Source organism: Lemur catta, chromosome 8 (assembly GCF_020740605.2).
Source record: "Lemur catta isolate mLemCat1 chromosome 8, mLemCat1.pri, whole genome shotgun sequence".
In the NCBI taxonomy this organism is placed as follows: Eukaryota; Metazoa; Chordata; class Mammalia; order Primates; family Lemuridae; genus Lemur; species Lemur catta.
In genome coordinates this window covers 100,309,767-100,323,053 of record NC_059135.1, presented here as the reverse complement: position 1 = coordinate 100,323,053, position 13,287 = coordinate 100,309,767, and the positions used below count along the sequence as shown (strand labels likewise).

Genomic DNA, 13,287 nt, shown 5'->3' with positions numbered 1-13,287 from the left:
CAAACTTTGGGGGCACTTTTCTGGAATAATGGTAGGACGCAGGAAGTCCCTACTCCTAGCTGTCCAGGCCAGGCCTTGAGTTAGGCGCTCAGCCCCACAGAAGGCTTTTAGCAGAGAGGGCGCTGCTGCTGGGTCTGTCTTGTGCTACTGCTCACTGTTACCTGCCGTTGGAAAGACCAAACTTCTGTATATCCTTCTGAATTTAATTCACTTCTTTGAAAAGAAGTTTGTGTTGTTTGTAGGTATATTGTTTTAACATTAACGCACATTTGTTGGGAAAGATGGTGGACTGTTCATATTGTCATTTCAAATCACTTTCTGGCTGTATCCAGCAGAGTGGTCAGCTGTCTTCAGTGCTGTCACGATAAAGCCAAGCCCATTCTCTTGCCTTTTACAGTCAGGAACCTCACTAGGGTCTCTGTGATGAAAATCAGACCAGTAAAGAGGGGGCTTTGTGCCCTAGAAGGACTATCCTGTTTCCTCTTTACTCTCCTCACCCTTTGCTAGAGTTGGCTCTTACTAATGTCCCTCTGTCTTCCTCAGACATCACTGCGCACACTAGGAGACGTACACACGTTCGTTCGTCAGTTCCATCAGGTTTCCGCTCTGGTTTCCTTTGTCTCTTATATACTAACCCAAATATTTCTTGGTTGAATCCCAATAGGATCCCTCTAAAAAGGTACCTCAGTTAAAAAGAGAAATGTGATAGAACCCTAGAGCATGCATTTTCAAGTTGGGATATAGGAGATATATTAAATTTGCCTAAATGGCTTTTTACAATTTATGCTTGGTTTCTGAGGTGAGATTAAATTTTGAATTCAGTCAGTGTCATTAATAGGAATATATTGGGTCAGGGAAAAAAAGCCCAATTAATCATAAGCATAAGGTTTTTGCCTCTAATTAACATTCATGTCCAATAGATTACCATCCTTATTCTTTCCATGGTCTGGCCCACACATCACAGTGGCCAGAATTATAGAAAGCAGGCCAGGTGTAGTTGCTCACACCTGTAATCCTAGCACTTTGGGAGACTGAGGTGGGAGGATTTCTTGAGGCCAGGTGTCTGAGACCAGCCTGAGCAACACAGCAAGATCCCATCTCTACAAAAAATAGAAAAATTAGGATGGGGGTGGTGGCACACACTTGTAGTCCCAGAAACTTGGAAGGCTAAGGCAGGAGGATCACTTGACTCCAGGAGTTGGAGGTTACAGTGAGCTATTACGATACCCAGACAACATATCGAGACCCTGTTTCCAAAAAATAAAAAATAGAAGAATTATAGATGGTCACATTCAGAAAATAAGGATTATCTGTTGAGATAGCATTATGGCAGACTTTTGATTTCTATATTGTATATTTCCTCTTTTTTTAAAATAATTAAGAATGTGTGGCTTTTTTAATTAGGAAAAAAGTAAACATTTAAATTTGTAAGTGTGTGGTGAGTTGTGTCTGCTTACTAACCTCTGGTTAGCTACTCTGACAAATGCCAGTTTCATTCCTATTGGAAGCATCATTTTCTCCTACCTTTTATGGAGCTCAGTTAAAAACAAGGGTTAGTTGCTTCCCACTCAACACCTCTCTGCTTGCCCTCTTGATGGAAGACCCATTATGTCAGCTTCTCTGTCTTAACCAGTAGATGCCACCATCAGTGGTCAGGTGGGCATCTCAACCATCACTCTGCAGCAATGTCTCCAGCTGCCTACCACAGGAGCTGGCTGGGTATCATGGTGGGTCTGTGGAGCTTACCTTCAGTGTTAAATGCACTGTACTTTGGGTAATATATTGGCATCATCCTAGTCTCTAGGTTTATGTGCCTGTCACTGGTGTAACTTCTATCTGTGAGATAGTTCCCACAGATGCAAACTAGCCCTCTGTATTGCAGATATAGGTCCCAGCTTTTCTTTCCAAATTCCCAGGCATAGAGTTAATAGACAGCTCTGTAAAGAATGGTAAAATATGTTCCAGTTCAGGTATAGCTTCTAAACAAAATGTGATTGCATGTTGTTAAGGAGTACAAACTTTGAGCCTCAGGTGAATTTGAAAACTGTGGTCATATTGGTTGTGATTTTGCTGAAAAGTATTATGCACAATCACAGAACATTGAAAGGACCATGGAAACTAGTAACTGATAATCTAAAGAAGCCTTCCTTACAGATGAGGAAACTGAGACTTGGAAATTAAAATGATCTTCTCATTGCTAATTAGCTACATTTTATAATTAGCTGTGGACCTGGAATAGAATATAAGGACTTTGACGTTTTGGGATTCAAAATTTTGTTGATTTTTTTTTTTTAAGCAGTACCTTCTTTTAAAAAAAAGATATCCAAGAAGCCAGATTGAAAAAAAAGGGCCTGGTTGCTGATATCTTTGAATATTAATGTTGAACCCAGCTTTAACAAATAACAGTAGGAATATGTATCAGTGGATGATTGGATTGGAATAAATCAGTGAAGCTTGTATACTCATCTTCCATTTTTTATTTCGATTAAAACTAAAATTCTAGGCTTATTTTAACTGTTCGCATTCATAAGATTGCTGCTAGCCAAGAATATTCTGACATGCCAGTAAAAGTATATGAGTGCTCACGTAATTGAATTTTACTGTTTGTAGCCAAGGTGGTGCCTCAGCAAATCACACACACTTCTCCTCGGATCCAGCCTGATTATCCCGCAGAGCGGAGTAGCCTGATTCCCATTTCAGGACATCGGGCCTCTCCAAATCCTGTGGCCATGGAAACCCGTAGTGACAACAGGTAGGAGGCAATGTGTCGGTTACTCTGCCCCATTGTGTCATTGTTTTGATTTTTCAGTAAAACAAATGTCCCACAAATATGGCATATATTTATTATTTGTATTTTCATATTTTGCCCCTGAAAATAACGCATCGTATAATTTCTTTATTGTTATGACAATGTATTTTTATTAAGCCTCTCTCCTTTTGATGAATGTTCTCCTCCTATCCATTTTTTTGGTTTGTATGTAATTTTGGGGGGCATTTTGAGAGTAAGGGTTGCAGCACTGTTGCCCTTTATCCATCAGTACCTCCATGTGGACCTCCTAAGAACAAAGACATTCCGTTACCTAACTACAGGACAGATATCTGAAATGATTCTTTAGCTTTCCATTTTCTTTCATACAATGGCCTTTCAAAGAGTATAGATTAGACAGCTGTTTTGGAAAATATCCTTCAATTTGGTTTTTCACATTGTTTCCTTGTGGTTAGATTCAGGTTATACATTTTTAGAGGCACTACCGCTTAAGTGACACATTCTTCTCACTGTTACATCAGAGACCTCATGTTGTCTTTTTGTCCCATTATTGCTTTATGTTAACATTAATTACTTGGGGAAGGTGAAGTTTGCCAGTTTTTTCCATTGTAAAGGCATGTTTTTCTCCTTTGTAAACAAGTAATCTATATGGAAATACTTTGAGACTATAAATATCCTGTTCCCCAATAAACGTTCACTTAATAGTTTTAGCATCTATTGATAATTCTTGGCTGAATCAATTATTAAGATATTTGTAAAATAGTGACTTTTTCTATTATTTCTTCCACATTTATTAGTTGACATTCTGATATTTCTTTATTTTGTTGAATATTTTTAAAAAGTCAGCCTGGGCTCTTGGATTTGCTGTCGTCTGTTGGTGTTCAAGTTGTCTTTTGTTCCTTGAGGCCCTTTCAGACTGCTTCAGTGGGTTTTGCCACGTTCCCTCCATTCTAGTCCTTCCTTATTTTCCACAACAACAAGATACTCCAGGTTCCTCTTGAACTTTGTTTGAGCCCTGGAATCTGCTGTTTCTCCAAGGAGCCCTTTCATTGTTCAGAAACCAAGATCTAGACATTGTCTGTGCTTATTGCTACAGAGTGTCATTCTAGGCCCTTTCAGCAGGCAGAGGTAGGAGATATATAACAGTATTAAACATTTAAGTACATGCTGATCCTGTAGTTCAACGCCTCACTTCCCCCATTCTGTATTTGTATCTGCCTCTTCCACAGTGAGAACCCTGTACAGTACGTACACAGTAATTTCAAAATTAGATGATTTTTAAATGTTCTGATTTGATCTTTAGTGTGCATAAAAATACTTACAGATTTTAATATGTTGATCTTTTGTCCCTCCACCTTGTTGAATACTCCTATTAACTCTAAACTCATACAGATTCCCTTGAATTTCCTATGTAGATATTTATTTTGTCTATGAATAAGGACAGTTTTGAGGGGAGACAAGAGGGTCTTTACATTTCTGGTTTTTTATACTTTTTTTTTGTCTTGTTCTGTGTTGACTAGGGCTTCCAATACAGTGTTAGTAGAGCAGAGATAGTGAGCCTTCTTGTCTTATTCCTGGGACCTGAAGGGGATTCTGAAATTTCATTACAGATTTTGGTAGATACTAGTTTCAATTTGAGGAACAAAGTTTCCTTCTATGTACTTAGCCATTTACATCATGAATAAGTATTGAATGCTGTACCAAATATTTTTATCTTTTTTGACATTTCAAGTGATTGTTCTTTTTTTTTTTTTCTTTTTTTTGAGACAGCGTCTCACTCTGTTGCCTGGGCTAGAGTGCCGTGGCGTCAGCCTAGCTTACAGCAACCTCAAACTCCTGGGCTCAAGTGATCCTCCTGCCTCAGCCTTCCAAGTAGCTGGGAATACAGGCATGCACCACCATGCCCGGCTAAGTTTTTCTATTTATTTTTAGTTGTCCAGCTAATTTTTCTATTTTTAGTAGAGAGGGGGTCTGGCTCTTGCTCAGGATGGTCTTGAACTCCTGAGCTCAAACCATCCACCCGCCTTGGCCTCCTAGAGTGCTAGGATTACAGGTGTGAGCCACCACGCCCAGCCTGTTCTTTTTTGATTTTGTAAGATCTAAAAACATTAATAGAAATTCCAATGTTGAATCATTCCTATCTATGTGTGATATTTAATTTTATATGGTAATTAATTTATTTTTATTTAGGAATTTTTTTGTCATTATGAAGAATGAGATTTGTTTATAATCTTTTCTCATACTGTCCCTGTTCAATTTTAGTATCAAGCTCAAAAAATAACTTGGGAGCCAGGTGCAGTGGCACATGCCTGTAGTCCCAGGTACTCAGGAGGCTGAAGTGGGAGGATCGCTTGAGCCCAGGAGTTTGAAGCTATGTGTGCCATGATTGCACCTATGATTAGCCACTGCCCTCCAGCCTGGGCAACACAGCAAACAACATCTCTAAAAAAACTAAAAATTAAACAAAGGTGGATCTCATTCCTTTTTCTTATCTCCAAATCAGTTTATATGGGGTTGGGATTATCTGTTGTATGTATGTTTGATAAAATTGACCAGTAAAAACAATCTGAGTTTAGTGTATTTCAAGTAGGATTTAGTGGGAAAGACTTTTGAATATTGAGTTTTTGTCAGTCATTTTTGGTAATTGTTATTCTCAAAAGTCACCCATAAGCCGGCACTGTGGCTTATGCCTATAATCCTAGCACTTTGGGAGGCCAAGGCAGGAGGATCAGTTGAGACCAGGAGCTCAAGACAAGCCTAGGCAACATAGCAAGACCCGATCTCTACAAAAAGTGAAAACTTAGCTGGGTGTGGTAGCCCATGCCTATAGTACCAGCTACTTGGGAAGCTGAGGCAAGAGGAGGGGGATTGCTTGATCCCAGGAATTTGAGGACCACTGTACTCCTGTCTGGGCAACAGAGTGAGACTTTGTCTCTACAGAAAAAAAAAAAAATCACCTGTAAAATATTATCTGTGTTTTTACATTTATTGATAAAGGTATAGTTTCTATTTATTTTTTTTTAATTTTGCACTTTCTCAGTCTGTGTTATGTGATCTAGTAGTTTTTTGGGTACCCAATTTGGGAGAAGCTAGTTTGACAGTTATGAAAGGTATGAAGAGGATCCAGGCGATTGGATCATATCAAGGTAAAGAGGAAAATAACCCCTTGGTTTGCTATCACCTGTTTTCCATGTCTAGACCGTCTGTTCCTGTTCAGTTCCAGTACTTCTTGCCAACTTACCCCCCTTCTGCATACCCACTGGCGGCACATACCTACACCCCAATCACCAGTTCTGTGTCCACTATTCGACAGTATCCAGGTATGCGCCCTGCTTTTAAGATGACTTTTCACGTTTTAATTTTTGGCAGCAATGAGATAAAGGTTAATCAGGGAGGATTTCTAGTATGGGCTTTGATTACTCTAGCTTCAGATTCGGGGTAAGGCTAAAATGTGAAGCTTTAAGGTCTCTGATCACCATCTTTGTGATCTATAAGAAGTTGTTACTTGATAGTGATAATTGCATAGTTTTATCCCACCTTGAGGATGATCATGTTAACAGTTTTTGCTACCTCTTGAAACAATAGTAGTTACAATGAATAAAGCTGTACTCTTACGGGACTTCCATTATGTTATTTTAATCCCACTGGGCTCACCTGTCACTAGCCTGACTTGTAAATAGTGTTCTTTTTGCTAATCTAGGAAAAACAATCCTCGAACCTCAGACTTTGTGTATTCTTTTCCTATAGGGCCATTTGGTCACTCTGGGCATCAGAAAGCCTTGTTGCCCAGATTGTGGACGTGGCCCTCCTGCCACGTGGTGCAGTGCAGCAGCCAGAGCCACGCATGGCTCTCGAGCACTTGGAGGGGCCAGTACAAATGAAAAGCTGAATTTCTAATTTTGTTTAATTAAAATTTGAGAAATTTCAAATATGTTTGGAACAACTTAGAGATTTAAAACTACTTTTTCAATTGTATGCTTTTATGGAATCAAAATACAGATTAAGAATTTCTGATAAAACTTAAGTATTTGAATTGAGATGTACTTTAAGAGTAAAATATATCCTGGAATTTGAAGATATAGTATAGAAAAGAGAATGTAAAATATCTTATTAATGATTTTTGTAGTGATTACATATTGATAGTATTTTGGATATATTGGATTAAATAAAATATATCATCAAAATTAATTTGACCTGTTAGTGTTTGCTTTTTAATGTGGCTACTGGAAAATTTAAAGTCCCATGTGTGACTTGGTATTCCATTGGACAGTGCTGGTCTAAAATTTCAAACATTGTAAGATATTTAAATATCTCTGGAAACAGGTTCCTCCATCTCTGGATTGTTTTGATGACTGAAGGGGGGGAAAAGTCTCTTGTGTTTGTTTTCTTTCCAAAAGTAGTGAGGAACATCCCTTCTTTTTTGTTGCATTTTGTGAATGCTTTTGTTTTCATTCTTTTTATTTGGTTAGTTGGTTTTAATATTCACAGTAGAGGGAGTATTTGCTTTGTAGGAAAAAGGACACTTGCTTGTTCCCTCTATACGTTGGATATATGACATTTGAAATTCATACCTGCTGTATTACTTGTTTAGCATAGTTGCCTGGCTAATATATGGAATTTAATAGATGATTGCTTTTTTCTCATTCTAGTCATATTTCTAGTAATCTGCAGAAAGACCACATCATACTGGTAGGAAGTAAAAGGAACAAACAATCCCTAGTATGTAGAGTTTCCATGTTTTTGTTTTCTTAACTGATTTAGATCTTGTACAGTGGAGAACTTCTGTTTTCATTTTAGTGTTTTTCTGTTTTCGTGGACTGTCTAATGACAGCTAACCTTCTTGTAGTCACCTTTTGCATTATTTTTAGTTTCAGCTCAGGCTCCAAACTCTGCCATCACAGCCCAGACGGGTGTTGGGGTAGCATCTACGGTCCACTTAAACCCCATGCAACTGATGACAGTAGATGCATCGCATGCTCGTCATATCCAAGGGATTCAGCCAGCACCCATCAGTACGCAGGGCATCCAGCCGGCCCCCATTGGGACACCAGGGATACAACCCGCACCAATTGGCACGCAGGGGATTCACTCAGCAACCCCAATCAACACACAAGGGCTTCAGCCTGCACCAATGGGTACTCAGCAACCACAACCTGAAGGAAAGACTTCAGGTAATTTTAACTTTTTGCATGGAAGAGGGTATGAGGAAAAGAGATACATCTGAGTTTAAAGCCTGGCTCTGCCACTGACTTTGTGTTCTCAGGTAATTTCTCTAGACCTTACTTTCCTCTTTGTAATATGAGTTGCTTAGAACTTACCTTTCAGGGATCATTGTAAACATAAGAAATAATTTTCATAAACAGCCTAATAAGCATTTGCACATGGTCAGAGCTTTTTCTTTTTATAAACAGCTCTTAGTTGAGGGAGTAAATTCACCTTATAAGTAGTATTCTCATCATTTAAAGATTTTCTTCAGAGGTATATATAAAGCTATAAAATCTTACACTAATGTTAGCTAATATCAGTGCTTAAAAAGAAATATTAATACTAACTAATGGAATAGGCACTTTGGCCATGTTGGTTTTTTTTTTTTTTTTTTTTTTTTTTTTGAGACAGAGTCTGGCTCTGTTGCCCAGGCTAGAGTGCCTTGGCGTCAGCCTAGCTCACAGCAACCTCAAACTCCTGGGCTCAAGCAATCCTCCTGCCTCAGCCTCTGGAGTAGCTGGGACTACAGCCATGTGCCACCATGCCTGGCTAATTTTTTTATATATATATATATATTTTTTTTTTTTAGTTGTCCAGATAATTCCTTTCTATTTTTAGTAGAGACGGGGTCTCGCTCTTGCTCAGTCTCAAATTCCTGACCTGGAGCTATCCTCCCGCCTCAGCCTCCCAGAGTGCTAGGATTACAGGCATGAGCCACCGCGCCTGGCAGGAATAGGCACTTTGAAAAATGGAATAAGTCACTGTGCTTGGATTATTAATTAGCTGTTTCTCTGATGAAGTTAAAGAAATAGCTGTTTCTCGGCCAGGGTATTGATTTTAAAGGTTATCTTTTGCATTAACTATAACATGAAGAGATCAACTAGGAACTGATCATTTTAATGACCATGTAGATCTTGAATTTAACTGTTTGTTTTTGTTTTGTTTTGTTTTGTTTTTTTATTTCAGCTCATCATGGGGGTACAAAAACTCAGGTTATGTACATTGTCCATGTCCCACCCATCCCCCTGAGTCAGAGCCTCAAGCGTGCCCATTCTCCACCCTGCGCCTGGCACTCACCATGTAGTCATACCTCCATCCCCTCCCCCCCCACCTCCCTGAGTCAGCACCCTCAAGCATGACCATTCCCCAGATGGTGCGCAACGCACTCATCATGTAGGCATACACCCATCCCCTCCCCCACCCCTCGTCTCAGTCTGATATCCAATTGGTATCCTTCCCCGATGTGCATTTAGGTCAAAGGAACAAAAGTCATTCTATAACAAAGACACCTGTGCCCGAATGTTTATAGCAGCACAATTCACAATTGCAAAGATGTGGAAACAACCCAAATGCCCATCAATCCATGAATGGATTAGTAAACTGTGGTATATGTATACCATGGAGTATTACTCATCTATAAGAAATAACGGTGATACGACATCTCTTTGGTTCTCCTGGAGAGAGTTGGAACCCATTATATTAAGTGAAGTATCCAAAGAATGGAAAAACAAGCATCACATGTACTCACCAGAAAATTGGTTTCCCTGAATTTAACTGTTTAATCAAAATCTCTCAGACTATTCATCACTGACTGCCATAGAGATGCAGTTTACCCATAGTGAGCCACCTAAAAGGATGATGTGCCTGTATCTTTAAGAGCACCTGCTAGAAAACTCATCATATTAGATTAACTCATGAAATTGTCATTTTTATAGGTCAAAAACTTTCATCCATGGGTAGTTTCTGATTATGATCTCATGCTCACCAGTATTTTGGTACTGACTTTATAGTTAAAATATCTATTGGTTGAAGGTCTTCCTAAAGGTAGACCAGGGATGATACCATTATTAGGGACTGAGGGAGATTGGTATTTTACAAAAACTGTATGAGGACATTTTTTGAAGTGTACTTTTGAGCATGCTATCAAGCCCGTAGATCATGTTTTCTATTTGTGGCTCTTCCTTTTATTATTAGCCTTTCCTGACTCTCAGTTCTCTCATCTCTAAAATGAGTATAATACTGATAGTAAGAATTATAAGAGTGAAAAATGTAAAGTAACTAGTAGAATGAGATGCTATACTAGCTACTTTATGTACTTTATGTATCTTATCTCATTTATTAGTAACTGTTACTACATAGCAAAGAAAAAATAATGGTATTGATGACACATCAGTAGACTCAATAACTTCTCCCACTTTGCCATCTGCTTTTAGGCAGATAAACATTATGTTCCTGTCCCTTATATTGTTAAAGTCGGACAGGTAAAATATGGATATCTAATGCTCGTGGTCTCATTATTTTTGTTTATGGCTTATGAGATATTTTGTTTCTTCTGTTGCCCTCTCTTCATTGTTCTTTCCTGTTGCCTCTCTTTCCTCCAGCAGTGGTGTTGGCAGATGGAGCCACAATCGTAGCCAACCCTATTAGCAATCCATTCAGTGCTGCACCAGCAGCAACAACCGTGGTGCAGACCCACAGCCAGAGTGCTAGCACCAATGCTCCCGCTCAGGGCTCGTCACCCCGGCCAAGCATACTGCGGAAGAAACCTGCCACAGATGGGTGAGTAAACTCCGTACTGCTAAATGACACCTGGTTCTGGGTGTAATTGGTATAAACAACAGGAGCTCATACCTAATGCTGGTGGCAAACTAATCTCTCATTTTCTATGACATTTTTTAATTTCTTCCAAAACAGCTTGACCATAGGGTATTCAGTAGAGCCACACCCAGCCCAGATTATGGGATATTAGGAATCCTTGAGTCAGTGGGGTGTCAGTTTCTGAGCATCTGTTGTATACTGCTCTAGTTCTCTCCAGTTCAGGAAGTTCAATCTTAGAACCCTTAAACTAACTTATAATTAACTTATCAGACTTGTCTAGGTGGTTACATGAACTGATACCATTTTTGTTTCCTCATTATTCAGCATGAATCATTGCTAAGGGCAATTTCCGAAGTGTACTAAGACTCACATTTATTAGTAGATAGTGTTTTGTGTGGCCATGTAGGCCTCTCAGTGAGTGGACCATAGGCAGGAATGTTTGTGCTACACTATAAACTTAAATGTTCCGAAGGTGGGAGGTGAGCAGTCACATTACAGAGAGCAGTTTCTGTGGCTCAGCTGAGCTGATTGTATCAGCATCACAACATTAAAGCACAGTGCAGACTTAAATTGCACTGGGGTCCATACAGGGCTTTTGCACAGAGGTTTGCACAGACTGGAGTCTCTATCTTTGCTTATTATGAATACTTTGTAAATGAGGCCTTCTTTAAAGAATAAAGTCACGCCATGGTAAAGTAACCTCTTTAATAAAAATGCAAGGCAAAACTTGTGGTTAAGACGGCAAATTGGAGTGAGGAGGGCCAAGAGGGCAGGCCAGAAGCAGCCTGCACATACCACTCTCACACAGAGGATTCAAGGTTGCAAGTGGCTATCCACCTTCAGATCACTCATCTAAGAGAAAACATATTATGAATTAAAAGAGAGGCAACAGGAGGCACCCAAAGGGAAGGAAGAGAGGCAACCTGCTCTGCCGTTTGGAGGTACACAGGGAAGACGAGTGCACACGTGGGGAAGGCACAGAGGGGAGAATCCTGGGGCTCCACACTCCCCCCACAATCATTGCTGTTGACCTGCAGGAGATGCCCTCTACTGCAGAAGGCCAAAGGACTGACAAGGAAGGTTTCTGGAGACTGTGCAGAGCCATTGCTCCAGAGAGTGTACAGTAGTGACGCACTGGCTCACAAACCCTGAGCGCTATGGCTGGTGCCATCTTAAAACCCTAGACCCAGAGCACTGCCTCTACCAGGGGTCAGTTCCATTGCTGCTGCTTCCCCATTGACCCTGCCAGTCCAGGGTAGGGGGTGGGAACAGGGAGGCTGGGCATTCTTGTGAATCCCGTGGGCAGGTGCCACACAACCCCACTGCAGCACAGGGATCTGGCCATCCAACAGTCACCGCAGCCTGTCCACATGGATAGGGCTGGGCTCAAGCAGGCACCCAGCCAACAAATACTACAGCCAGAGGATCTAAACAGGACAGCTCTCCAGCGGAGTGAGCTGACAGTCACCGCTGCCAAAGGATTTGGGTGGAACTACACTCAATCTGGATCTCCACCCACAAACACAGCACCAGAGGAACTGAATGGGGCAGCTCTCAAGCCAAAGGGGGCTGACAAGTGCCGTCACCAATAGAGGTGGGTGGGACTATGCTCAAGACAAAAAGGCCAAGAAACACCATTGCCTGTAGGTCTAACCCAGACAACTCTCAAGCTGGCACCAGCTGACAGTCACCACTGCCTGTAGGCTGGTACACAACTGACAAATGCTGTCATCTGTGGATCTGAGTGGGCAGCCCTCAGACTGGTGCAGGCCATCAGTTGCCACTGCCAGAGAACATGAGTGGGATAACACTCAAGCCACAAGGGGCAACAAATGCCACCACCCAAGGATCTGTGTGACAGCTCCCAAGCCATCATGAGCAGACAATCACCACCACCCACAGGCATGAACGGGGCTGCGCTCAAGTTGGTGCAGACTGACATGCCACAGCCTACAGATCTGAGTGGAGCAGCTCCCAAGCTGGCTTGGACTGACAATTGCTGCTACTGATAGAACTAGGTGGGGCATTCACTCACTCTGCAAAGCCAGGACCACTAGTGACAACCACAGGGAGGAGATGCAGGAAGAGCAACAGCATTAAATGCTCCCAGTACATCCACCCATCTCAGGTGGGGTCAGATCTCCAGAGTAGGACACAAATATGCCATCTAGGGACCACTCCTTGTTTGCACTAAGTAGGAGAGTTCCTGGCAGAGGAGAACAGGTGCACTACAAGCTTATCTGTCATGAGCTGAGAGAAGAGATTTCAGATGAGAAAGAACCAGAGTAAGAACTCTGGCAACATGAAAAAAAGAAGCTGTTTCAACAGCCCTAAAGGATCACAATAGGTCTCCAGTAATGGACCATAACATACAGGAAATTGTTGAAATGTCAGAGATAGAATTCAGAATATGAATGACAAATAAGATGAATGGGATTGAAGAGTAAGTTGAAAACCAACACAAAGAATCCAAAAAAATGTTTCAGGACATTAAAAAAAAAAAACTTGCTAAAGAGAGACAACATAAGAAAACATATAATAGGACTTAAAGAAACAAAAGAGTCATTTAGGGAATTTCAAAATATAGCAGAAGGCCTCAACAACAGGCTAGACCAAGCAGAAGAATTTCAGACCTTCCCCTTTTTTACACCCTTCCTTTTGCTTTCCCTTTGCTGCAACAACAGTTCTGGCCGTCATCTGTGGTGTGTGTATCATGC

At 40.8% G+C, this 13,287-nt stretch overlaps 1 protein-coding gene across 12 annotated transcripts in view; it reads left to right on the top strand.

Moving 5' to 3' along the window:
- SAP130 (Sin3A associated protein 130) overlaps window positions 1–13,287 on the top strand; it is an 86,103-nt gene that overhangs the window by 25,898 nt on the left and 46,918 nt on the right. For 8 of the 12 annotated variants that reach the window (XM_045558854.1, XM_045558858.1, XM_045558862.1 and 5 more), the window contains 4 exons: window positions 2,611–2,752; window positions 5,966–6,087; window positions 7,636–7,938; window positions 10,354–10,531. In XM_045558854.1, coding sequence (XP_045414810.1) covers window positions 2,611–2,752; window positions 5,966–6,087; window positions 7,636–7,938; window positions 10,354–10,531 — 745 coding nt within the window. The remainder of the gene's footprint in view (window positions 1–2,610; window positions 2,753–5,965; window positions 6,088–7,635; window positions 7,939–10,353; window positions 10,532–13,287) is intronic. The other 4 variants (XM_045558863.1, XM_045558859.1, XM_045558861.1 and 1 more) reach the window with 1 other exon arrangement.